Genomic DNA, 22,581 nt, shown 5'->3' on the forward strand with positions numbered 1-22,581 from the left:
TTTATCAGTAAAGTCTGATGTAGATGTTATTAATGACTTCTCTGTAATTGTTAGTAGTGTGCCATTATTTAACTTATACACTTTACAACATTAAAGTGCTACCTACGTACTTGTTTTTTATGTAGGTAAAGATGTAGGTAAATATTTGTCATGAACAATCCTGTTCTTGGATGTTGGATATAAGGGGAGGCCACTGTTAAGAATCAGGAAGGGGGCACTTAATCAGCCAAATAATAATAATAATAATGTGCACAAAAGACAAACCTCGATTAGCAAACGGAGAAAACAATGCCTGGCATTTCACACAGGAATGGCAAAACCTTGCAATGTACACACTGAACGGTGATGTATACACTAATCTACATGAGGATTTAACCGCACTCTGCTGATGGCATGACTGATACTCGGTGTAAATCAGATGGCCACGGTTGTGTCTAAATATTAGCACAGGGTGTGCTTGAAAAGAAAGCAAGCAATGCTGTGCACCACAGAATCATTTTCTCACCACTACATGCAAAGCATTTTCTGTATCTTTTATACAATGTACAATCGGACCTTAAGAGACTCTAGCATGAGATAATGTGTTGGGCTTTTCAGAAATCATGGCTTGTTCAGTCTGGGCATCTCTGCCCTTTCAGAACAGTCAGAAGAAGTTGATAAACCACAGACAGATGCCATCCATGGTACTATAGTATTGATCTGCAATGAGTGTTTTATATACACATTTTTAGTGTAAATGATGTTGCTGAGTACCAGGTTTTAGTGTATTTTGGAAACGCACAGGATACAAGTTGACCGAAAATAAAATACAATTCACGAAAAAACAATAATATAATACACACAACCTCCTAAAACAAGGTTTACACTAGTAAAAAGACTATATAGCATCAGCCTGGTTAGCGCTTTTGTAGTTTTAGTTAGTCCTATATTTCCCATGAGCCTCTTCTCCGGAAACGTCATTTTCCCTCGCCAGACTGAATCTGGTTGAAGACCCAACAAAACAGCGAAGATTTAATGTTCCATAATTTAATGTCATTGTAATGAATTTGTATGGAAATAACTTGTGTTTTTTTTCCACTTAGCCATGTTATCAAAGCAGTTGTTTTAGTTTTGGGAGTTTGGCGAGTTTACTGCGGTGCTTCATCCTCATTCTATATTTTATCTTTAATTAGCTATAATTTTCTTTGGTAGATTTTACTGAAAAAAAACAACAGCCGTCTATGGATAAAACACCTCAGAGAAATGCATTAGAGAATGAAACACCTGAGCCGAGTGGGCCCAGTGTGGACAAGGTAAGAGTTTAATAATAATTCTCTAAAGCCATGGCCATAAAAGTCAAAACAAACAGTTATTTCTTTTATTTCATTTAGTTTTTTCGGCACAACCGGACGCTATGGAAACGAATTAAACCAAAAACTGCACATATGTCGCAAAACCTCACTGCATAAAAGTTCCTGCATCTACAAATTCCAACAGTTGACTTTTGCTTGGTTTATAGTTTAATTACTGTGTTTTGTTTTGTCTTACTCCATCTGATTTGTCCATGCTAATCGAACTACATGATTTGGGAAATCTGTACAGGACTGGATTATCACTGCTATTCTTCAGTTGATGTATGCAGTATTCCAACATTTAGGAAATCAGTTTTTATAAAGACACTAAGAGTAAAATTTGAAATGTTGCTTTAAAATGTTGTGTAAAGTCCAGAAGACCCCTACATCAACTAAAACTAAATCACAAACTGGTTAATCCTCTGAGGATGCTGACTGTAACTACAGCATGTTCATGGTGAACATACAAAGCCATCATGCATAATGCATAATGAAAAAAATAACACGAGCAGTTGACTGCTAAAGAAATGTTTTGTCCAAGTTTGATAAGATTTAATTTGTTCACTCAGTGTTTGCTTGGATCATACAGTGTAATCTCTTGCCTCAGTCCAGTGACTTTAATAGTTTGAATCGTCTGCATTTTTTAAATTATTTTTAATTCAGTTGTTCTAAAAGGATTTAAAAATAATAAATATTCATATGATGTTTTTGTAAATATTTATTTCTCCTAATTACACCATTTCTTTACCTGCAATCAAATCTTTCACCTGAATACGAATCAAACCAGAATCAGTTTGCACTGTGGCTTAGTGTCACCCACTCAACTGTCTGAAAAACCATATCAATTAGAGGCATATTTAATCTAAAAATAGAAAAATATGTCTTGAATTGTCTGTGTACCTCTAATGATACAACTGATGACCATTTCTGTGGCAGGAAATCTTAAAAACACAATGGGCTTCTATTTAGATTTTTATTTTATTTAGGTTTTCCTTTCATTTTCATTTAGAACAGACACTGATTTCAGCCAGCAATGTGCGATGAACGTATTGTAAGTTGTACTGTCAGGTCAAGTCAAGAAACTTTTATTGTCATTTTAACCATATATACAGTACAGACCAAAAGTTTGGACACACCTTCTCATTCAAAGAGTTTTCTTTATTTTCATGATTATGAAAATTGTAGATTCACACTGAATTTTGACTATGAACAAGAGATGCTTGGCACTTGTTGGCCCTTTTGCCTTCACTTTGCGGTCCAGCTCACCCCTAAACCATCTCGATTGGGTTCAGGTCCGGTGACTGTGGAGGCCAGGTCATCTGGCGCAGCACCCCATCACTCTCCTTCTTGGTCAAATAGCCCTTGATGCCTTCAGTGTGACTCTACAATTTTCATAGTCATGAAAATAAAGAAAACTCTTTGAATGAGAAGGTGTGTCCAAACTTTTGGTCTGTACTGTAGGTGACTTAGTACACAGTGAAATGAAACAATGTTGCTCCAGGACCCTGGTGCTACATACAACAACATAAAGCTACATAACAGAAAACAAAAAACTAACAGACAGTGCAACGACAACACAAGTGTAGGACAAATACAAAGTTAGAATTGGTGTCTAATATTGCATTATTACTTATGCATGCTTAATACTATGGATCCTTTTCTTTTTCACGTAATGCGTTACATTTACAATCGTGAAATCCTGAAATGCAAAGCAGTTATAAATGGTGTTGCATTACTTACTGTGTCACTTTATCATCTACTTCACTATTGACAGACCTGCTATTATGTGGAACTTATAAGTGAGAAGAAGAAAAATCTTATGCTAAAGTACATGGCATGTTTTGTATGATCCAACATTCAAATTGCGGAAATAAATATGAGAGATGAGAACCTTACTGTAAAGCTGTGAATAATGTCAGTGTCTGCTGAATATTCAATAGAAAATACCCAATTTCAGGTGCTTAAAAGCTGTTTAGTTTAAGTAATCCATCCATCACGCAGGTTCGCTTTATTGTGTAACTAGCTGTAGTTAGTGATCCAGACTGAGCTACAGTGCCACTAATATTTGCACCCTTGGTAAATATGGGCAAATGAGGCCATGAAAGACAATATTTGGAATTTATCATGCAGTGAGTAGGTGCTTTCCTTATGCCAAGATAACCAGGTATTCCTGAGACAATTCCTCCATACCGAATCTCTCCAGGTCCTTTTAATTATGAGGTCTATTTTGGTGGATTCTTCTGTTTAATTTAAACTTCACCCCACACGGTTTCTATGGGATTGAGTCAGAGCACTGGGATGGATTTACTGAATTCTATTGAAAGTTTTCTGTCTGTCTAATATTAAATTTCAGAGGCCTAAGAAAAAGAGCAGTGTACAAAAAGTCATAAAACTACTACAGATATTTGAGTGTTTCTAAAACAAGTGAAATGATCTGTTTTGTGTACAAGAACTAAATGTATTTAAGGCACAAATAATGTGTGTCTCCAGGCTGGAGATATTTAATTACAACTTATGATTAATAGTCACTTTGCAATAAGCTGAAACATGCACTCGTATGTTATTAGTAATTTGCAGTACAGAGCACAGAAGATTGTGACTCCTATTAGACATATAGTATACGCTCACTGGTTTCAGAAAAAGATTTTTGGTAAAAAACTGATTTCGGAGATTTTTCTCGCACCTTAGAACTTATTTATTTTATTTCTTTCATTATTTAATTATTCTTTTTTAAAAATAGAATTAGGACTGGTGAATCAGATGGGGAGAAATGTAACTAATTGAAATGGACTGCAGAACTTTCTTCAGTAAGCATATAATGTCAAAATGTTGAGTCCACCAACACTCTGCTGTGCTCACTATGTCAAGAATTTAGAAAAACATTAGACTTAATCCTGAAATATTTTTTAGCAAATTCTATAGGATAATAAAATCAGCATTTGATTGTATTTTTATGAGGAAAAAAAATGGGCTTACAGTGTCTCACAAAAGTGAGGGCACCCCACACATTTCAGCAACCATTTTAGTATCTTCTCAAGGGGCAATACTCTAAAAATTAAACTTGGATATATTTTACAGTAGTCAGTGTGCAGCTTATATAGCAGTATAGATTTATTGTTCTCTGAAAATAACTTAACATACAGCCATTAGTGTCAAAATAACTGACAACGAAAGTGAGTACATCCTGTGAACATGTCAAAATTGTGTCCAAAGTGTCAATATTTTGTGTGAGCAGTAGGGCGACTGCTGCTATGAATTATTTTAACAATCCAGTATTCTAACGATTATTCCATCGGTTAATCGAGTAATTGAATAAGTCCTTTTTCTTTATTAAAGAGCAATACTAAATAAGAGAGAGATAATATGATAAGTCCTCTTGAAATAAACAAGTAATTTGTTTTTCTTTTTAGAAATTAAAAATATATATATATTGCTGAAATTGCAGACAAGAATATCGCTGAAAACTGAACCAATTTAGTGCATTTAATAGCCACATTACATCAAAATACAAATACAGTGCGTTCAAAAACTCCCTCTGCAGCGGCCGCATAGTGGGTTATGAAAATATTCATTTAATGAAAGTCATAGTTATTCTTACTCATGTATTTATTTATAAAATTTCGCACATTATCACAATGTGGTTTTCTTCTCTGCGGAAAAGCTGCTTTAAATTTTCCACGCACTAAATAAGTGTATTTATCGCCAGCTTTAAAAACGTGCTTCACTACTCTGCTCTACGCCGCCACTGTGGAGGGACTTTTTGACCGCACTGTATATCAATAAAAACATAATTAATTTCATTTACTTGAAAACATTAACCGCACTGTTCAGTGTTTTCTTTATGTTTTAGTTTGAAATGATCCCTAAATTTGGAAACTTTCTGGCGTTTTCTTTGGCCTGAATCTTCCCCTCACTCCTCACTGTTTTCTCCCAATTCCTCCATTGTTCTGTGTTACATGTTCAGAGTTTAGCGGCGGTGCATCAGTAAAATGGTCTGTAGAAAACACATTGCTCTGTGTTTTTTTTTTTTATGTATTACACGAAATTTTGTAATCGAATTACTCAAGTTATTCGAGGAATTGTTATAGCCCTAGTGAACACCATTGTTATGTAGCACTGCTTTAATCCTCCTTGGCATGGAATTCACCAGAGCTGCACAGGTTGTTACTGGGATCTTCTTCCACTCCTCCATAATGACATCACAGAGCTGCTGGATGTTTAACACATGGTGCTTCTCCACCTTCCACTTGATGATGCCCCACAGGTGCTTAATAGGGTTCAGGTCTGAAGACATACTTTGCCACTCCTTCAGCTTCAGCTTCCTTAACAAGGCAGTTGTCATCTTGGTGGTGTGTTTGGAGTTATTATTATGTTGGAAAACTGCCATTCGGCCCAGTTTCTGATGGGAGGACATGTTCTGCTTTAGAATGTCACAGTATATGTTGGAATCCAAAAAAAATGTGTAACTGCAAACAACTCTGCTTCCAAAGCCATTTACACACCTGTTGAAAACATTTACTTTGTAATTGTTAATATACACTCATGGGCAAAAATAAAAAAAGAAGAAATAATCTGCTAAATATTAAGCTTTTGATGGTCTTAATAGCAAATTATTGGTTAGACGTTGGCAAGAAACAAATCGATAAAGCAACTCTGAAATAGCTTTGTTCTTTGAATTCTTTAAATGTTGGAGCCTCTCTTGCCAAGGAGTGTAATATTTTCCCATTTCATGCAAAGTTTCTTTCTTTTCTATAAAATGTGCTAGAAAAAAAATAAGGTTGAATTTGCTACAATTGCTGAACTTTCCTGTACATAACACTGAATTAAATGTATTTGTTTGTTGTTTTCACTCTTAGCCAATGAGTGCTGCACTGAAGGACAGATTAAAAAGAGCACGCCGTTCTTTTACATCCCCACTCAGTGTGGTTAAACGCCTTAAAATTGATGAGGCCGAGTTCCCACAGGCTTCAAACCAGGAGATGACCCTGGGTGACGAGGCTTTCATTGATGTCAACAAAAATGAGAGCAGAAGAAAAGACCTCCTGGGGAGCCTGGGGTCAGATTGCTCTCAGCTCTCGCAGTGTGAATTACTTCAGCTTCAGGAGAAATTAAAGAAAGACATTAAGGAGAAATCTGAAACTTTGCGGAGGCTTAAGATGGTCAAAATGTACAGAAAGAAGGTAAAGATGCGTATTAATAGTTTTGTATTTACTGTCATTACTTTTGAGAAAGATTTCATCACTTACAAAGCCTGTTTTTCCTCACATTATTAGAATGACCTGAAACAGCTGCAAGGACTGACTGATAAATGGAGACAATGTGCCCAAGCAGCACTGTATGAACTACAGACAGAACTGCCTACAGATGGTCAGAAAGCCAGTCTCTCCCAGCTCATTGACCACTTCGGACTGGAGGACAGTATACTTCACTTCAACAGAGCAGAGGAGGAATTCACAGACAGCTGAAATAGTAAAAATGTATTGTTTATGTTAGTCATCATCAGATTTCAAGGTTTCTCACTGTTGAAATCCTTTTTTGCTACCCTTCATTAGGCCCCAATGAATACTGAAGAAAGTTACTGAAAATTGTCCCTGATTGTGATTTTGTTTAAACTAAATATGAGGAGATTGAACTTGTTAGATTTATTTGGTTGTTTTGCACTTTGTGGCATGTTTCTCTCCATGTCCTAACATCATTTTGAATATTGAATATTTTTTGCCTGTTCTATATTTCGATAAAACTTGTAAATAAAGTTAAATAATATTTTTTCACTTGCATACATACAATATTTCAGTATATCAACTACTTAACCTTCTCTACATATTATTTGTAATCTTTTTGTTGCATTGCACTTTTTCAGTTCCCCTCAGCACCCATTAATGTCCAAATATTATGTGGGCTGTCGAAGTTTTATGAGTGCAGCAGAGACAATCATTTATTTCATGTTTCTTCTAATGATGGGAAATGAGCGATTAAATGATTTATTTAGTTCGTTTGAGTTCTTTCATCAGAAATAATATAAAATGTTAAATTTTTAATACGGTATGCCGATCCCCCAATTTGTCTTCATACACAAACTTTGACTATAGTACTCGACTCCCATTATTATTGTAACAATAATGTCAAAATCCAGGCCAAAAAAACGGATCTGTTGAACAATGAAAACATCCTTTCGTGGTTTCATGCCAGATGAATGTATGGGAAATTTTACAGCAAAATCTTAGACAGCACTTTCCACCACAATCACCAAAATAACAAAAGCTACTCAGTTACAGTAAATGTAATTTATTACTTTCCACATCCTTTCATGTCTATTTCTACCTTCTGCACGTCATTACTCACTGAGTAGCTGTACATAGCACCTATATTGTCTATTCTGTCATAAGATTTACTGTACATTTTATACCCTCAACCCTCATTCTGAACACTGGCATCCCACAGGGCTGTGTTCTGAGCCCACTACTCTACTCCCTGTTCACCCACGATTGTGCTCCTCTGTATAACTCAAACATCTTTATCAAGTATGCAGATGACACCATCGTGGTCGGCCAGATCGACGACAACAACAACGAATCAGCCTACAGGGAAGAGATCCGTAATCTGGCAGCATGGTGTGCCAACAACAACCTGACCCTCAACGCCACAAAGACTAAAGAGCTCATTGTAGACTTTCGGAAATCCAACAGCAGGAGACATCTACCAGTCAACATTAATGGAACTGAGGTAGAGCGAGTCTCCAGCTTTACATTCCTGGGAGTTCACATCTCTTTGTCATGGCAGCAGAACACTTCAGCCCCGGTTAAAAAAGCACAACAGCGCCTGTACTTCTTGAGAAGTCTCAAGGAGTTTCTACCGCTGCATCATCGAGAGCATCCTGACCAACTCCATTACTGTTTGGTATGGAGGCTCCACTGTGTGTGAACGTAAAGCCCTGCAAAGGTCAAAACTGCACAATGCATTACTGGCACCCACTACCTGCCATTGAACACCTTCACCACAGCAGATGTCTGTGCAGAGCTCACAACATTATTAAGGACTCTTCACATCCCAGTCATAAACTGTTTAACCTCCTTTCATCAAGAAGGAGATACAGGAACTTACGCACCAGAACCAGCAGGTTCAGGGACAGCTTTTTCCATCCACCATCACACCACTGAACTCTACACTACACCGCTAGATCACTACAAAACAAAACAAACACAAAACAAACACTGTATATAACCTCTGTACTATACATGTACATATTACAAAGTATATATTTTTTACTCCTCATTACATCTGCACTATTTTTATCTACGTATCTTTATATCCCTACTGTGAATTCTGCCCAACATTTCAATAATTTGTGTATATAAAGTGTGTATATATATATATATATATATATATATATATATATATATATATATATATATATATATAGTAAACTGTTTATTCAGCTTGCTAACTTCTTAAATGCCATAATCTTATAACCTTTTACTTCGTTTTTGCTTACATATATATCACCTGCTGTAAATATGCTACATATTTATCTGCACTTTTGCACGATTGCTACATTTTGCACTTCTGGTAGATGCCAAACTGCATTTCATTGCTGTGTACCTGTACAATGCAATGACAATAAAGATCGATCGATCGATATATCTATCTATACATTTTTTTCTTTATTTTAATACATAATATAGACTAAAGGTTTTGGACACTTGAAAATCAGTTTCCTGTGTGATCTTTTAACATCCTATTTAGTCAGCATTTGCTAATAAGCTCCATTTTTCTGGGCAAATATTCCCCTAGATTTTGGAGTGTGTTTGTGGAAATTTGTGCTCGTTTTTAGTAAAGTCAGGTACTGATGTAGAGTGAGGAGGCCTGGGGTGCAGTCAGTGTTGATCCCAAAGCTGTTCAGTAAAGTTGAGGTCAGAGCTCAGGATCTTCCCCTCCTAGTTCAAAAAACGAAGGCAACCAAAAACATCATATACAACTGTGTTCCTCCAACTCTGTGATAACCTTCTGGGGAGTAACCACTTATGACAAAAAAAAGTCACTTGTTCCTTTTGTCCATTTAGTGTCTTGCTGTCATATGTGTGTACTGTATGTACTGACTGTATGTTAAATCTCATTTCAACATTTTAACAGTCTCACGTCATTTCGCTAATGATTAATCTAATGATTTGTGTTCATGAACACGAATTTCTCTCTTTTCTTGTGTCACTCAGCATGACTGCCTCCACCTGGCTCCATCTCCATAGCAACGGAGGCAGATGATTATGGGTAATGCTGACAGAAATGCCAAAAGTTATATCAATTCCTCATTTTTATCAGAGAAAAAGGCAGAAAATATACGTTATGTTAATTGTGGTTATACTGTAATAAATGTGTCTCTAATTAACGCAGTCTCCTTAATTAACCGGGATAATATATTTACTGTATTTTGACGGGAAGGAACCACTGAGGATGGTTTATAATAGCGAGTAGCTTACTGAATATAAAGAAATAAAAACAAGAATAAAGTCCCCTGATTAAATGTTAAGTAATAGTGCTTGAAGCTTAAACAATCAATAACAAATGATAGAAAAAAACAATACAGCGTCTGTGGTATCCAGTGGCAGAAAGAAAACTTTGGCCGGAGGCACCAAAAAAAGACTTGATATTGAAATACATTACATAGAAATTCGTCCTCAGTGACACGAAAAAAAAAGGGAAATTCGTGTCTATGAACACGAATCAATAGATTAAATTTCGTGGCTATATCACGAAATGCCGTAAGACTGGGCTGCTCATTTTGTTTCTGCTTGTTTTACAGAAATAAACAGGTCTTGACTCTATACCAGTAGATGGCAGTAATGCTTTACTCTGCAGCTTGAAAACTCACGAAGAAAAGGACGAACCGAGACAGGGGGTTTGTGATTTTATTTATTTTTATTACAAATGCTCAACAAATATTTAGCGACTTTATTTGATCTTAATTTGACTTTGGAACATACGCAGAAGTCAGCGTGATAAAGCCTGATATTAGTAAATACAGTCCGTGGCAGTATTTTGACTGTTGCTAATGAATGCTAATAAGTCTGAGCACTGTATCTTGTTTATAATCAAACTGAAACTGTAGTCAGTAAAATAAAGAAACAAACTATAAGTTATTGGCAACAAAGTATGAAGACAAGTTATTAATTATAATAATATGGACTAACAAACAGGTTAAAATGTGTTCTTCTGAGAAACACATTTTGGGAGAAGAGGCAATGAGATAATGTGGTGCTCCTAAAACTACATAAATGTAAGTTTTGATCCATGATGTTTGTGTGATTGTATTTTCTATAAACAAAACAAAATGTTTTCTAAAGATGTATGAGAATAGACGTGGAAGAAGTTGCTGGATTGTGCAATTCGCAATGTTCTGTTAGATAACCTATCTGCCACAGCAGGGCCCATGATGGAGGCCCTTAACCCACAATTGCTCAGCTGTGTAACTGTAAGATGCTCTGGATAAGGGCATCTACCAAATGCCATAAATGTTTACACCTTATTTCTTGAATACAGTAGCTCCTGGTTGGGGAAAGCATGGTGGTGAACCTCTGCCTGCCACACTTTAAAACCACGGCTCACTGCAATAAGGTCGGTCAAAGCTCCTGACACTAACATGTAGTATTTATACTCTATTTTAAACAACTTACAATTCACACTAACTTCTAATCAATTCAACTTTTTCCACACTGGTTGGTGTCAATATACAGACTTTTGCACTAAAAATCTCCCCTTTATCATGAATGTTTTTTGTTCATTTATGTTGTTTTATGTTGCACCTCTGTCTTTGGGGGAACTCTCTTTCGTTTCACTGTGCACTTTTATGGTTGGATTGACAATAAAAGCCGACTTGACTCGACTTGCCCTAACAGCTTTACACATTCTTGGCATACGGACTGTTCGTTTCTCCAAACATTTAGCTGAAATACTTTTCCGTGTCTCTTGTGAATATTTTTATAAGGCTATTTAATAAGGCTATTAAATATAAAGGCTATTTCTTTTTTTCTTCTTCTTTTTTTTGACTTTGCGATCCAGTTCATCCCAGAGCAGTTCAATAATATTTGGACAATGGGTCCAGTGATTTGTCAGGCCATTCCATGATAGATAGTCACTCTGTAAAAGGGCTTCATAATTTTAAATGTAAGTATGGAACTGTAGCACTGTTGGTTCAGTGTTTCTTTCCCCTGGAATAAGTCTCCAATCTTGGCTACCCCAAAACAACCCCTTCAGTCTTTTTTCTTAATCCTGATTCTCATCAAATATAAAACCATTCCAATTGAGTAAGCTAAAAATAGATTTATTTTTAACCATTAGTATTCCTTATCTAACACCCGAGAAAAAAGTTCTAGAATAAGTCTTGTAAAAAACATGTCAATAACTGGTGCAGTCCTTCATCAGATGTCGATTAACTTTCAATCACATCACATCTGACAGAAGTGTCATCTCAAATGTTTTTTAATACACTCGTTTTTATAGAAAGAGCTTGTTCACAGGGATTTGTGGGTTTCTGTAACGTTTTGGAAGGAGGCTCGAGTGTCAACTCTTTGTAACAGTCAGTAGGTTTTTCACCACAAGAGAGAGACTTTCTTGGTGTCAGGACAAGCTCTGTTTTTTTTTTCTTTTACTGAGAGTGTGTGTTGAAAACGACGCTGGAAAGTGATCGGCGTTAAATACAAATATAAACGCTTCAGAAACATGGCCTTGTTTATTAATAAATTACAAATGATAATTGTTGGCAACTTGCTTTGGTATAGGTAGAATACACGCTATCGGTCTGCTGTGATTTTATCTGAGGAAGCATTTTAATGACAACTTGTAGTTGAATCAGAATCCTTTATTGATCCCATAGGGAAATTGTTTTTTCTCTTTATATCCTCATATATAGTTTGTCATTGCAATATTATTTATATATTTAAATACATATTCACATTCAGCATTTTCCATTATATGCTTCCTTTTCATTTCATGTTTATAAAAAAAGGTACAATTTTATTTACATTTTTTATTTCATGTTTATTCTTGGAAGTAGGTGGAGTGTGTGGGTGATATTGTCTTTGCTGAATATATTATGTTCTTTTCTTTAGCATATGAATGCAACAGAAGTTTACCATATGTATCCTCCAGGCTCAGAAATCTAACCTGCCATTTTCTTCTCCTTCTCTCTTTAAAGTTATGTGCAGATGGATATGATGTTTCCAATCTTCTGTCTGCGGACCCAGCAGCTTTGCGGCGAGGTTACAGGCTGGAGTATTTCCTCCGTCCTCCACTGCATGTAACTCTGCACTTTCAAGTGAGGGTTGAGTTATACCGTGTAGATGTTGAACTTTTGCCCTGCTGTGGTGCCTCTAGGAAGCTTGAGATTTTTACCTGCCCTGAGGTAAAAACTGCTGAAACCTCTGGAAATGATCACGAGAGAGAAGAGTTTAAGCTTGTGGGCCGCTGTGAGCTGAGAGAGGAGGTGCTTACCTGTTTCAAGCATCCAAATTTTAAACATCGAGCTCCCTTCCCTGAGTGCCCACCCGACCCTCCAGCCCATGCAAAACAGCAGGAGCTCTGGAGCCGGGGATTTCAGTCACTTAGCTCAGTCGCCCAACTTCGTATCACTATCCCCTACGTTGGGGCTTCTTCGGTTTTGGGAATCAAGTCCCTGGCTGTATGGGGTGTCCCTGCTCGGTGCTGTTCTTTTTCAGAACTGGAACTCTTTCAGAAGGCCCACTTTAACAGCTTGAAACCAAAGTGTTCTATTTTTTCAAATCTTTCACAAGTTTCTACCTCAGTCACATCTCCTAGACCAAACAATACTTCGTTAGAAACCACGATTCCTGAGGAGTTTTATGACCCTTTGACTCAGGAGCTTATGGTTCTGCCCATGATCTTGCCCAGTGGGATGGTTGTGGATAATAGCACCTTGGAGGAGTATGAAAAACAGGAAGCTGCTTGGGGACGGATGCCTAATGACCCTTTCACTGGTGTACCTTTTACAAAAGACTCGAAACCGCTTCCTAACCCTCATCTTAAGAATCGCATTGACAGCCTGCTGCTGCAGACTGGCCACATAGGAATCAGAACCAAGAACAGCCTACTGAACAAACCCCAACCTTCCAGACTCCTCTGTGCATCAGGGCCTCCACCTGACCTTTTTGGTGTTCAGAGCTCACATGCTAAGGCACAAGCCCAGCAGGTTTGCTCAGTGACAACTGAGTGCACAGAGATGCTACAAAAACACACTATCAATAAAGAAAAAAAATTGAGTACACTAACTAATAGTCAGTCCAGAAGTTTTGAAGATGGACAACGGTCAGTACTGGAGTCGTCTTCTGGAACCTGTGGTTTTGGAAGCATGAACTCAAAGCAGTCAAATAAAAGGAAATATCAGTCAAACTTTTCTTCAGCTAGTAAACATTTGGACATTGTGTTTCCTTTGACCAAAATGCCAAGGACAGATACAGGCATCACTCTTTCCACAGGTTAGTAATGCGCAGTTATAATTAAACTAATGACACTTACTTATTGTCTTCTTCCTCTTAAATGTTTGCTTTCTAATTTCTTTCAGAAACAGACTCTCATGAAGAGCGTCTGTCTCAGAGTTTAGACCAGGCATTAAGTTCTGCTCTGCTTGGTTTACCAACATATACCTCTCAAAGCAGCCTCGAGCCAAACAGCACAGGAAGTAAGAGTCAACGACAGAAATACATGAGAATTCTTCTTTGTGTGAGAGGCATTAAACTTAATTAATTTAATGGTTTCTGTTTCCTCTCCAGGTCAAGACAGATGTGGGTCATGCTCTTGTTCCTTGTCTATTTACTCTCCAAGCGCCTTGGTGTACTCTCTTCCCTGTGGGCACCTGCTGTGTCGACAGTGTCTGCAGCGTGAACACACGTCGAGGTCACAGAGACTGCCGATTACATGCCCTACATGTCAAGCACGTGCTTCACCCAGAACAATCACAAGGGTGCATCATTAAGCATCATTTACTGCTGCTTAAAAAACTCTGTGGTATTATGTCTGTCATATGTTCTCACAGACACAATATGCTACTACCAACAACAGCAAGACGAAATTGTTACTGAATGTGCTTTTTTTTCTTTTGTCTGTAATAAACTTTCTTGGAAAATGAAGGTACTTAAGGGTCTCAGAGTATTTAGAAGTGTGGAAGTATGACTAATCAATGTAAAAGGAAAATGACATTTGTTGAATTATGATTGGATCAGTGGCTTTGATGCTCAAATGAGTGGTGTGTTGGCACTTACACGTGAAACCTTTTCATTTATTCCACAAATAGCAAGGAGACACTATAAAAACTACTCAAATACATAACATTCAACACACCAGCATTCTTTGGCCATGTCAAATAATAATACATGATGTATTTAATCAGTCTTTGGGTCATTATTTCTTTGGAATTAGCTTGATGTGAATACATAAACTACACCAACCAGGCAAAAACTTATGACAATAACATTATACCCAGTGTGTGAATAACACTGCTTATCCTTCATCATGGCACCTGTTAATGGGAGGGATATATTAGACTGCCAGTGAACACTTTGTCCTCAAAGTTGGTGTGTTAGGAAAAATTGACAAGTTTTGAGGGACTTTGACATGGGTGAAATTGTTTGACAGGGACATGGGCAGCCAAGGTTCATAGATGCACATGGGGAGCGAAGGCTGGTCCATGTGGTCCGATCCAACAGATGAACTCCTGTAGCTCAAATTGCTAAAGAAGTTAATGCTGTTCATGCTGTACGGGTCAGGAGTGTTTTGCCATCAGGCAGGTGGCCATAATTGTTATACCTGATCTGTGTATAAATATATATTTAATGACCCTTCTGACATTTTGTACTAATCAACAGTAAGATTCCAAAACTCTGCGGAAACCTAGTCTTGTTAAATAGCCTCACTTTCCATGATGACAAGTATGTTAACTGACACCTCCACAACAATTCAAGAGTTCATATCAAAATAAACTTCCAAATATATATATTGCATCAGATATTCTCCTTTTTGTCGCATGCCACCTGCATGTCGATGAATTCTTTGACAATATTATCCTAAATTGTTGCTTTATTCTGTTTTGAATGCAGAACCATTTCTGTTGTTTTCTTCCTAACCATATGTTGTGCATATGAATAAAATCGGTCAGATTTGAAAGTTTAACCTTTGTCCTCCCCCTACCTCTACCTATTGTCTCTAATCCTCCTGTCTTTCTTTTTCTCTCATTCTACACACCTTTAATGCCAAGTTAGTTTGAGTTAAATATGTATATCGTTCCCTTTGTATTAACCTGCTGATAATTTAGAAGTTAGTGAGCAATGAGATGCAAAAGTTTTGTTTTATTTACATTTCTTTGTTTTTCAGGAAAGAACGCTGAAGTTCAGTCCTCTGCTCTAACAGATGAATTACAACTGGATCTTTTCTACACTGTAGTGCCTTCTCCAGTCTCACTCACTGTATTTCTAATTTCACACTTTTTCAGTATCTACATCGTTTGGATGATCAAACAACCCAACCCAGAAATTCTAGCCATGTATTTTTTCTCATGCATTAGCAACATTTATTATATAAGGTAATAATCAGCCCGACAAAATCCATCCTACTGAGTGATAAACAGCATTTACAGAGACCGTGGGTGGGAATATATTGAATGTTCTGACGTGTGGTTATAGCATCAGTGTCGAGAAGTAAAGTGCAGTATAAAAGAGTTGCTGCAGGACACCGCTCGTTGTGGAAACAGCACACAGTCAGCAGGAGGACATGCGCGGCTCTTTACTCGCGGTGCGCGTGCTGTTCCTGCTGTCGCTCTCCTGCGCGTGCTACATCCAGAACTGCCCACGCGGGGGGAAGCGCGCCTCCGCCGATCCACCTCTCCGACAGGCAAGTAGCACTGAACATGCACTGCACTCATGCAATAACTCCCCAATCCTATAGCAACAAATGACTAATAATAATAATAATAATAATAATAATAATAATAATAATATTAATTTCAAATTTCAAGTTTTATTTGACATGTACAGATGTCAGACAAACACAAACAAAACTTGAAAATTGAAATAATAATAATAATATTAATAATAATAATAATAATAAACGACATCTACTAGTAATTTGCTGTTTTGAAAGTGACAGTGTTGCTTGTAAAGTTACTGTGTAAAGTGAAGTGTTACACTTTTAACACAGGTGTGCAACAAAGCTGAGAAAGACAGTGTGTAAGACTGCTCAAGGAGTCTGAAGACGTTCCAAATTGAGTGGCTAATTGTAAATTATAATTATATTATATACATTTTAAATTATAAAAATTCACTCAACTGAAATGATTGACCCTAGAAAAAAGATGCCATCTCAAAGCTAACAGGTTTTATCCATGTCATGCAGCCACAAGATTTGTTCATCAGTAAATCTTCATGAGCAGGACTTTCATTTCTGCATTCATTGGTGGACTGTTAGTTTAAGATAAGATAAGATAAGATATACCTTTATTTGTCCTATAGTGGGAAAATGTTTCTGTTTACTGATAAAATATAAATAAAAGGAATGATTTGGGATCCATAGCCAGTTTAACTCCCATGTGTTTGGAGTGTATTTGAATCCAATGCGCTGCCCAGTCTCAAAGTTCCCATATATATTGATCTGATAGGTCATATAGAAAAATGGCATGCTACAAGTTTGTCTTGCTGAATATTTTTGGATTGACCATTCACTTTTGTTAACAAATCTATTGACCATGCAGTGTTCCTTGATATACCCAGTACATACCCTAGTATTATTTGGAATGGATGACAGTTAGTTATTATATCAGCTGTATTAAGCACTAGTGTAGTGAAGCCAGAGCCTTGCATGAAGTAACTTCACAACCTATTATATGCCTATTTATTCTGTAAATACAGTAAATATTGAATATTGTAAATATTTGTATACATTTCTGTTTAATTATTATACAATGCAACATCAAATGATGCTTACCCAACAGTTAAGATGCAAATGCTTCTATCCTCCTTGCCTTGTCAGATGGTTTAATACATTAATATTGTTTAACACGCACTTACCCATCAGTTATCATTATGCTAACTATTTTTATGTATAATTCTTAGCTACAACACATCATCTTGTAGCTAAGATGTATTTTAATGCATATTAAAGTAAGTATATTAGCAAATCTAAATTCCAGAAGAAGTATTTGAATAACTTTTTTCCCTGTCTGTAGTGTATGGCATGTGGTCCAAAGGACAATGGCCGCTGCTTTGGGCCCAGTATTTGCTGTGCTGCAGGTTTGGGCTGCTCTGTGGGCTCTCTTGAAGCAGCGAGCTGCATGGAGGAGAACTACATTCCCACTCCATGTGAGAATAGAGGTAGAGCATGTGGATCTGAGGGGGGACGCTGTGCTGCTCCAGGTGTCTGCTGTAACTCAGGTCAGTGATGGGAAGAGTCAAATTTAATAAAGATTCCCAAAATATATGTTCTAGTAATTAAATCTTATAGATTGTTTTGTCACCTATAAAAATATGTATTTTCAGAGGGAAAGTCACACCCTTATTTACACCTTTGGTAATTAGCATTTAATTGTGACTTTGCCTTCCTTTAATATATGAACGAGTGCAGATTTATTATTTAACCTTGCTTGTGATTTTAACTCTACCATTATCGATTCGATATTAAATATTGTATATATTAAGTCAAGTCAAGTTTATTTCTATAGCGCTTTTCACAACAGACATTGTCTCAATTCAGCTTTACAGAAATCAACATTTAAGGTGAATGATGTGTATTTATCCCTGATGAGCAGCCATGGTGACTGTGGCAAGGAAAAACTCCCTTAGATGTTATGAGAAGGAAACCTTGAGAGGAACCAGACTCAAAAGGGGAACCCATCCTCATTTGGGTGATATCAAGAGTGTGATTATAAATCTTTTAAACAATACAGAACACTGGAGAGTGAGAACTAACATGAGCACTGGAATGTAAGATTATGAGTAATGTCCTTTCTACAGTCTTATACAGTCATTTGAGGTTATGGAACCAGGAGCTACTGAGCAACTCATAAAACAGCTCAATGTGGGAGAGCTGACGGTTTGGGGAAAGGAAAAACACTTAGGACAGGACCAGTTCTGAATAAGTTTATTTTATATATTTTCTGAATGATCAGTGCCAAAGACACAAATTCGCAGGCACACACACACCCTGGCATGCCCTCTCGCTCCTCTCGCTCCTCTTTTATGCTCCCCCTGATCACTGCAAGAGAGAGAACATTCATTAGTCACAATTCCCCTTAGGTGTCACTCCCACGCTTTCCTGCTCCCGGCCTCGCCCTCCATTCACGAACTGGCGCTCAGCCAGGCCCTCGCTGCCACACTCAACAATTGCGATCATCATAGAGCCAACACCAGCTTCTCCATACCAGAGCCTTTAAACACTCAAAGAGGTCCAATGTCCAAACTCCACATGAAGTGGGATCCAAATGGTGCTGATACGTCTCTAGATGGTTCAGGATGTTCCTACTTCTTTAAAGGTCCACAATCTTCATGAGGTGGGACGTGACATATCATGGTGCAAAAACTGGCAAAACAACCAAAGTCAAACCTGAAACACAATATTTCAGATCAAAAATAGAACATGGATTAAAAACAATCAAGCCAAGCAGATAAGTAGAGTTGTTAATGGAGAGATTGCTTAGCAAGAGAGAGAGCGATAGAGAGAGAGAGAGAGAGAGAGAGAGAGAGAGAGAGAGAGACGAAAGAGTGCATATATAAACACAGGAAAGAAATGTATTGATTGCTGTTCATACAATAATCAATACACACAATACATTCAAAACATACATACAGGACATAGAGGAGTGCTGTCTTGTGACTTGGCCCTCTGGTTACTGCAACCCCTCACTCCAGGCACCCGGAAAAATCCTAAGGGGGCACCCTGGGAAAAATGAAGGCAAAGCAGCAGCTTCCTTTTAGCCAGAGTGAAAAGTAACATATAAAGCAGAACTAGGAATAGTAAAGAGGCATAGCAGAGCGGTGGTGTGGGAGTGATTCAGTGGGCTTCTTCCCCTTAAGGATTTTTCAGGAGAAGTCATGCAGCAAACTGACATTAAATCACCCCCAAAAAAATGATGTATTACTGTAAATCTTTAAATTATGACATCTGAAGATAAAAAAAAAAATTGCGTTTGCATAGGATAACATGCAAAAGATCCAAAGTGCAGAACAGCTGCAAATAGATGCAAACCTACAGCACATTCTATTCAGTAGAATAGAATCTATTCATTCTAAGAGCTGAGAAGATGTTGTGAAGCCTGGTGAAATGGCTCTCTTGAACCATGATGTAATATGCCTACCAATGTGCTCCTGGTTAGAATCCCATTGAGTGCATGGGTAGACTGTTCATGATGATCTTCAATCTCTTCTCTGAGACAGTTCTGTGAGAGAGATGATGTTTTTTGATCAGTTTACTGAAGTACCTGGCATCTCCTGCAGTGATGATGTTCCCCTAGACCTTTCTACACTTTAGAAATAGACGCTGGCTTAATCATTTAGACGATTAGGTTGATAGAACAGCCCCCATAAGTCTGCTGGACACATCAAATGACCCATGTTTTTAAGGATGATTCATCTGCTCTGGCTTCCCACATAGTGCTAGTACATATAGCGTTTTTGTCTGTCCAATCCGTTCTGTAGTCTTAGAGAGTCTTTAACACACTGATAGTCCTCCAAAGATTCCTGTGTGTTCCTGATGGTAAGTTACAGGGTTGTTTGTACCACAAGTCTCTCAGCAAACCCTAATATCCTTTAATCCTCAGTGGATGTACGAGCAGCAAGATGAGACTGTGTGAGGGTGGCTTGGTGGTGAATTGTCCATGGGACACATTACAAATATAGCAAATGTCTTTTTATTGTTGTTTACGTTTGTATTGAGCTATATATAGTTAGATTCCCTACATTTCCACTCGATGTATTTACAAAAGAAAACTTTTGATAATATTTCTAATAATCTGTGGATGAGTTACAAGCCACAGCCTGACAAAGTTAGATTGTATAATCTTTGTTTTTGCCAACAATCATAATAAATCAAAAGGTCACACAAATTAACTTGCCAAGCTGTTCCTGATTTATGATGATGGAATAACTATGATATATAATTACTATCATTAAATATTGCCTCTGGACAGTTTTTTCTGTTGTTTTTCAACTTGATTGTGGGCTACATGTGATCATTTTGTTTAAGATTTGGTATTCCTCTTATTTTTTAGCGAGTTGTGTTCTGGATTCTGGCTGCTCAGAAGACAGCAGGCATAACCATCCTGCAGAAGGAAGCACTGTATTGAGCAGTATTTCGACAGGAGAGATGCTTTTGCATCTCCTCAGCCTGGCTACTGTGAAGCAAAAAGAAGTTCAGAGATTCAGAGCCACTTGATTATTCACATTATTCACATACACAATGCCTACTCCTAGTGTTCAAACATGTGACAAATGAACATTTATTGTGATGAACTAATGCCACATAGAGTTAAGTGTGTAAAAATATAATGAATAAATAGTTCTTGCAACGTTATGTGTGTTTATTCCTTTTCTTTCTAATACACTGTCTCTTACTTCTCACCTTTTCCTAGTCTTTTGACTTTTGATCAATTTCCATTCATTGCAATGATATTGTTGGAGAAAACAAGATTAACTGCTGTCATTAATATCTTACTCTTACGCCAAAATTCTTCCCAGGATGTAACATGTTTTACAACCTTTTAGTAACCAATCAACCATTAAAGAACATTACAAAACCAACAGACTTTTTACACAAATACATATAGAGTTAAATGAAGGAAGGAATGTGACGGAAAATCTTGTATTTAATTGTATTATTATATTTAATCTCGAAAGGCTTTTTATGTGAAGTCATGTATTCCAAACACCTCTACATGTTTGGAAAGTGATTTTCTTTTCAATCATGGCATTAACCTTTTATTTCTGTAGTGAATAGTGCCTGATTCTATTCAGTTGATGCCATTGTTTAGTTGTTTATTTAGCTTTATTTTTCCAAAGATGCTGCATATTTCCAAATATTCAGATCTATATGACTGTTTATGGCATTGTGTACAGAAATTAGTGAAAATATTTAAAAGAAATGCTAATAAACTTATAGCATATTGTATTAAAATATCACTTTCTTTTTTTCACGTTTCCTTTTATTTGTTGTCGTCCACTTTACATTTTATTTGATGTTAAGTGGATAATTACTGTCAGCTGTGACTCACAAGTAGATCACAAGCCACTTTCTGTAAAGCTTTCTTTTGCTACATTTTGGTGTTTTGCAATGCACAATGTTTCCTGTACATTCATTTCATGTGCCAATTTTTGCTATATGCATTCATTCTTATTTGTTTACTTATTGTTTAAAATGTTCTTGCAAATCTCTTTGTCTTTTATGTCTTATACAATAGTCAGTGCATGTGTGAACATTATAAAGTTGTATAAGTTTTCAGCACTCTTTACACCTGCTGCATACTCAATCCAGGTGTGTGTTCCCAACGTTCTTTGTGTCTGTTACACAACCATCTAATGTGCATTTTTCCCTGTGCAGGCATTGTGCTGAAACAAGTCAGAGGATTAGAGGAGGCGTTATTAAGAATGCAAATTCTAAGACTGTGTAGCTAGAAAGGGAGAGTGAAAGTGTTTAGTTCAGCTGTGCATGTTCAATCTCTCTGTCATCATGGAACCCCGAACTGCAGTCATGTTGCTTCTCCTTTGTGCAACCATCTTAACCACTGAGGGTAAGAGATCTTTTTGTAATTGAAGAATAATATTATATATTTTTGTATCTGTTGTCAGTCGTAATCAGAAGTTAAACAGCCTTAAAGACAAAAAGTTATTTTTTCGACATCTTATACGAAATGTCACGCTATAAACGTGTGTGTAAGATATAAGTGCAAAGATATAATAATAACTTTAATTATTGTCCTTAATATCAATAGTATTAATAGTTAATAATATTATTATTGCTATTATTTTTTTTTTAATAATAATACAATAATACAAATGAAACTACTACTGAACGAATGACTACTGCTACTGCTATTAATAATAATAATAATAATAATAATAATAATAATGATAATAATAATGATAATTATTATTATCATTATTATTATTATTATAATCATTATATCTTGTTGTTATCATTATAAATATTAGTTCTGTGACTCACAGATAGATCACAAGCTATTTCCTGTAAAGTTCATTTTTTTTAT

The 22,581-nt window shown here is 36.8% G+C and overlaps 3 protein-coding genes across 5 annotated transcripts; all 3 read left to right on the top strand.

The window, feature by feature from the left end:
- The first annotated feature begins 952 nt into the window (after window positions 1-952).
- On the top strand, window positions 953-7,102 carry sfr1 (SWI5-dependent homologous recombination repair protein 1). Its single transcript, XM_046870396.1, has 3 exons — window positions 953-1,292; window positions 6,188-6,511; window positions 6,605-7,102. The coding sequence occupies exons 1-3, from the start codon at window positions 1,221-1,223 to the stop codon at window positions 6,794-6,796; spliced, it is 588 nt and encodes a 195-aa protein (XP_046726352.1). The 5' UTR covers window positions 953-1,220; the 3' UTR covers window positions 6,797-7,102.
- Window positions 7,103-10,158: 3,056 nt separating this feature from the next.
- ubox5 (U-box domain containing 5) lies at window positions 10,159-14,467 on the top strand. Of its 3 annotated transcripts, XM_046872420.1 has the most exons (6): window positions 10,204-10,224; window positions 10,523-10,602; window positions 10,866-10,940; window positions 12,520-13,816; window positions 13,903-14,019; window positions 14,111-14,467. In XM_046872420.1, the coding sequence occupies exons 3-6, from the start codon at window positions 10,887-10,889 to the stop codon at window positions 14,311-14,313; spliced, it is 1,671 nt and encodes a 556-aa protein (XP_046728376.1). In that variant the 5' UTR covers window positions 10,204-10,224; window positions 10,523-10,602; window positions 10,866-10,886; the 3' UTR covers window positions 14,314-14,467. The 3 variants fall into 3 exon arrangements, with proteins under 3 accessions (XP_046728375.1, XP_046728377.1, XP_046728376.1); XM_046872419.1 differs by lacking the exon at window positions 10,523-10,602 and having other exon boundaries at window positions 10,159-10,224; XM_046872421.1 differs by lacking the exon at window positions 10,523-10,602 and having other exon boundaries at window positions 10,159-10,224; window positions 10,869-10,940.
- A 1,501-nt stretch (window positions 14,468-15,968) lies between these two features.
- LOC124400055 (arginine vasopressin) lies at window positions 15,969-20,887 on the top strand. Its single transcript, XM_046871552.1, has 3 exons — window positions 15,969-16,223; window positions 17,554-17,758; window positions 20,590-20,887. The coding sequence occupies exons 1-3, from the start codon at window positions 16,104-16,106 to the stop codon at window positions 20,751-20,753; spliced, it is 489 nt and encodes a 162-aa protein (XP_046727508.1). The 5' UTR covers window positions 15,969-16,103; the 3' UTR covers window positions 20,754-20,887.
- The last annotated feature ends 1,694 nt before the right edge of the window (window positions 20,888-22,581 follow it).

This window comes from Silurus meridionalis, chromosome 17 (genome assembly GCF_014805685.1).
Source record: "Silurus meridionalis isolate SWU-2019-XX chromosome 17, ASM1480568v1, whole genome shotgun sequence".
Classification (NCBI taxonomy): Eukaryota; Metazoa; Chordata; class Actinopteri; order Siluriformes; family Siluridae; genus Silurus; species Silurus meridionalis.

Bases quoted from the DNA above. Each gene is read 5' to 3' on its own strand.
- sfr1 (XM_046870396.1), top strand. From the start codon at position 1,221: ATGGATAAAACACCTCAGAGAAATGCATTAGAGAATGAAACACCTGAG. The intron at 1,293-6,187 runs GTAAGAGTTTAA...TTTCACTCTTAG, and splicing joins GTGGGCCCAGTGTGGACAAG to CCAATGAGTGCTGCACTGAA. The intron at 6,512-6,604 runs GTAAAGATGCGT...TCACATTATTAG, and splicing joins TCAAAATGTACAGAAAGAAG to AATGACCTGAAACAGCTGCA.
- ubox5 (XM_046872419.1), top strand. From the start codon at position 10,887: ATGGTGGTGAACCTCTGCCTGCCACACTTTAAAACCACGGCTCACTGC. The intron at 10,941-12,519 runs GTCGGTCAAAGC...CTCTCTTTAAAG, and splicing joins CCACGGCTCACTGCAATAAG to TTATGTGCAGATGGATATGA. The intron at 13,817-13,902 runs GTTAGTAATGCG...AATTTCTTTCAG, and splicing joins AGGCATCACTCTTTCCACAG to AAACAGACTCTCATGAAGAG.
- LOC124400055 (XM_046871552.1), top strand. From the start codon at position 16,104: ATGCGCGGCTCTTTACTCGCGGTGCGCGTGCTGTTCCTGCTGTCGCTC. The intron at 16,224-17,553 runs GCAAGTAGCACT...CCCTGTCTGTAG, and splicing joins CCGATCCACCTCTCCGACAG to TGTATGGCATGTGGTCCAAA. The intron at 17,759-20,589 runs GTCAGTGATGGG...CTTATTTTTTAG, and splicing joins AGGTGTCTGCTGTAACTCAG to CGAGTTGTGTTCTGGATTCT.